Here is a 3,862-nt window from a genome sequence, read left to right as displayed (position 1 = left end):
TATATGACCAGCACCTGTATGTCTGTGGGGGGCAGTGTGTCTGTTTTGCACTCCTGATATTTTGGAATATCACCCCTTCATTGCTTTGCACATTTTTTCTGCGTTATGAATGATTTGTATATTGTACAAACAAAAATTCCTTGCATTTTTGTGTATTTCCCATTAATTTCCAATGGCGGTCATTTTTGACCGCGAACAACACAAGTGTGACAAGTTTTTTTGTGGTTAGACATAAAAGTGATTGCGTTTCATACCATTCCAATGAAGTAGCGATTTTTTACATTTAAAAACTTTTTTTTTTTTTCCCCAGTCTGAAATGACTGAACACCACCAGAGGGTTAAACAGCCACAACGCCGCGCACTGAAGGGAAACATCAAATGGTAACAGAAAACACATAAATTGAAACGCAGAGATTATCGTATTCATACCTTTGTAGTCCTAAAATTCCATTCAGGAAAAACTTAAGGCACATAATAGCTACTAATACAAGGATGCTAGAATCGTTGTGGAAAAGGTTTGCGTGCTGCGTTCTTCCAATCAGTAACACTGACACCGCAAATATGCAAATAAGAACAATAACCCGGGAAATGCACAGTGTGACATGTCAGTTTATGAATAAACAGCATTCATTTTTAATTCGGGCAAATTATGAGCTGTGTGAAACAAAGCAAAATAACCCTGGATTTTGTTTACCTGGGCTTTAAGATGACACAGGATTAATTATTTCAAGTGTGAAAACCCCTATATAGGCCACTTCTTTTATTAGGACCCTGTAATATTCACATTAGATGGTTGTACTTATAACACTTACAGTACTCCAATTACAAAAAAAAAAAATGCTCATAACCTTAATTTAAGGTAAAAAGGACAACCTTGTGTGATGTGAACACAGTCCTATTATTTTATATTTTAAATCAAAATTTAAGTCATGTGATTTACTGAAATGCTGTCCTTGTGCAACCGCAAATCTACACAGTGGATTCATTTCTAAGTCTGACTCAGAATTCTGACTCCCTAAAAACAACTGGTTCAAGAAAGATGTATTCATTCCCTGGCCAATGCAAATACACACACTCTGGAGGCTGTACAGAAATTGTTCTGCTCTCCATTGACAATACATCCATGCGCCTGTAATGTTTAAAATAAGACTGTCATAATGCTGGAAATAGATCATTCACAGGTGTGCAGGTGTTTACATTTCAAACTATTATTTATATCATGTTGAAAAAAAGACTTGAACAAAGTTTTGAGCTGTAGTTTTGAGTGCATATTGTAGTACAGACGCCACAAAGTAAACAAACAATGAGACTATGTTTGCCAAGATGTAATTCTCACATCTTCAGTCCCTTCTTCTTTAAATCCTCTTTGGCTTCTTTTATTTGTGCTTGCAACTCTTTGGCCGCGTTCTCGCAGTCATTAAATGTGGCCACGCGGTAGCCGACAGTTGCCAGTGAATAACACCCAAACACCACCAGCAGATATACAGGCATGGGCCAAGCCAGCTCTCTACACTGGGGAGGCAACTGCAAATCAAGGAGGTCAAAGGTAAAGAGTCCCCATGCCACGCCAATCAGCGACACACCAAGAAGCCACTCCAGAAGCTTGGTCATTGTGATGAAGACTGTGGGACGGTGGAGGGCTAAATTATAAATGAAGAATCCACCTGTGAGGATAAATGTGTTTCTGTTAAGACAGTTCTATTTCACATATTATGCTTTATTGTAGATAGCACACACTGTAAAACTTAATTAATTTTAAAGTGGCTATTTAAGTTTGGCCATACATGAGATACTGTATGAAATAAAAAGATGTAACGTTATATATTAATATTTATACTTAATCAACAAGAAATAATTTCATGAAATGCATTCAATTAAAGGTGACAATCACAATGTATACCGCTAGTGTTTGAAACAGGCGAAATCGGATGATAAAGAAATCATAAATATTACAGAACAATTATATTAAATACACCGCTGTTGTTTAAAATTCGCATTGATCCTCACTCGTATTGAACAGCTAGCACGAATGCTAACGATAACACGTTGTTTACAATGAAATCTGACAACCAGCGCTACACAGAGAGAAGATCTTAGCTTAGTAACAATGACCAGCTCCTAAACATTAAATACGCGCACTGATAATATCGAAATACACTCTCTTACCCGCTGTTCAACGCCAGCTCACCACTTTCGGAATAATAACGCAGGTTGATGACGTGGATGCCGAAAAGCATCATGGAACATGAAGTGCACTTCAAATATTTACTACAAGACTAAATTCGAATTTCCATTTATTGTATTCTATTTATTTATGTATATGTAAAAAATTATTTACAGTAATAGTTTTGGAGATTAAGAGTTTATATATTTATTATTGTTGAATTTTATTTATTTATTTATTTATTTTTCCTTTATAATTTCTTTAAATATAGCCTTTACACAGGCTATTTATAGCCTAAATACAGTATTAGGTCTATTAAACCCGGGTTTCAGTCGTTTGTCTGTAATGCTGGCAGGGAATGAGACGCCTGCACGGTATCTTAGTCTGAAGCTGTTTTTGTGTTTGTGTGTCTGTGTCTTGGCGCGGTTCAGGGTCTTGTGGATGCCGCGGGTGACATCCGCTCATTCAGTGCACAGAACAGACGCGAGTCCGTGACCCATCACACCTCCTCACCAGCCAAAAAGGTATAAACATCGCTCACAGGCAGCACTGAGGCTCCTGAAAAACATCACCCTCACAGCAAACGCGAGGTTATTCTTAGTGATGTTTACACTTGTCAGCGAGTGTCTCTTTCAATACTGCAAGTGGTTGTAAAGAAGAAATGTAGCAAAACAGGGCATTTGTGAGGGGTTTGGCAGCTTTCAGTCGACTGTTTTGTTCAGCACTACCTTTTATTACTAAATATTTAAGAGCACGATTGGCCATTCAAATGAAACTAAAGTAGAAGAAAAAATTCTGTTTCTGTTCACATCTGTTTTCATCAAGACAACTATTCGTAGTTCTGCACAGCAATCTAATATAGGGGAAAGCGGGACAAAAGTAAAATTTTTCAGAAAAACATCATTTAAAAAGATAATTTTGTTGTCAGATATATATTTTTGCTGTGGCCAATAACTCAGAAGTGTGGTCTATCAATGTTAATATGTAACTGCAAAAATATTTTGTCCTTTATCTTTGCAAAAAAATATTTCATTCTAACTTTGTTTCATCAAATGTTTCAAAACCCGACCATACAAACTTGAATGGTTTAGAAGATTTATTTATTTATTCAATTAATTTTTAGAAAATATTTTTAGCAGAATGAACAATATGAAAATTAAATTAAATTAGCATAATATAAATTCTTAACATAATGTAGCAGTAGGCCTATTCATGTTTCCATCCAGTTGTTTTTATGCATAAATTCAAAATGTGCAAAAAAACACCTGGAAACACTGCAAATTCATAGGCGGAGGTGGAAAAACTAAAGTATGGCTAAAACCTAAATATGGCGAAGGTAAATGCAACATAGCAGCTGCCCTGAGACTGATGTTCCTGACAAATAGGCCTATGTCCAGAAACGCATGAACATCTGGCGGAATCAGACCTCTGTCTGTTTTTTTTGACCCTCACTCTTGGCATATTCTTTTGGTGTAATACAACTTAAACATGTTTTAATAAATGATGCAAGACACAGAAAGTCACCACATTAGCATGCAGTGGGACAAAAGAAACACTTGTTGTCACTGTAGGGGGACCGAAGTAACAAGTGTTACTTTCGTCCCGACAGGAACTCCTGTCATTTAAACCCGATTTACTTTTATACTGAAAAACTCTGAAAAGGCAAACTTCAGGATGTGTTACCTATAGATTGATCAT

The 3,862-nt window shown here is 36.4% G+C and overlaps 1 protein-coding gene across 3 annotated transcripts; it reads right to left on the bottom strand.

The window, feature by feature from the left end:
* Window positions 1-589: 589 nt before the first annotated feature.
* Window positions 590-2,294, bottom strand: dpm3 (dolichyl-phosphate mannosyltransferase subunit 3, regulatory). 3 transcript variants are annotated; one of them, XM_058754294.1, is made up of 2 exons: window positions 2,167-2,294; window positions 590-1,664 (listed from the first exon to the last, which is right to left on the bottom strand). In XM_058754294.1, exon 2 carries the CDS (start codon window positions 1,609-1,611, stop codon window positions 1,333-1,335), a length of 279 nt encoding a protein of 92 aa, XP_058610277.1. In that variant the 5' UTR covers window positions 1,612-1,664; window positions 2,167-2,294; the 3' UTR covers window positions 590-1,332. The 3 variants fall into 3 exon arrangements, with proteins under 3 accessions (XP_058610277.1, XP_058610278.1, XP_058610280.1); XM_058754295.1 differs by lacking the exon at window positions 2,167-2,294 and adding an exon at window positions 2,008-2,136; XM_058754297.1 differs by lacking the exon at window positions 2,167-2,294 and adding an exon at window positions 1,901-1,923.
* Window positions 2,295-3,862: the final 1,568 nt, after the last annotated feature.

The sequence above is a fragment of the Onychostoma macrolepis genome, chromosome 19, assembly GCF_012432095.1.
Source record: "Onychostoma macrolepis isolate SWU-2019 chromosome 19, ASM1243209v1, whole genome shotgun sequence".
NCBI lineage: Eukaryota > Metazoa > Chordata > Actinopteri > Cypriniformes > Cyprinidae > Onychostoma > Onychostoma macrolepis.
The sequence above is the reverse complement of the archived record's forward strand: the minus strand, read 5'-3'. Positions and strand labels throughout refer to the sequence as shown.

Excerpts from the sequence above, each read along its gene's own strand:
- dpm3 (XM_058754294.1), bottom strand. The coding sequence starts at position 1,611 with ATGACCAAGCTTCTGGAGTGGCTTCTTGGTGTGTCGCTGATTGGCGTG.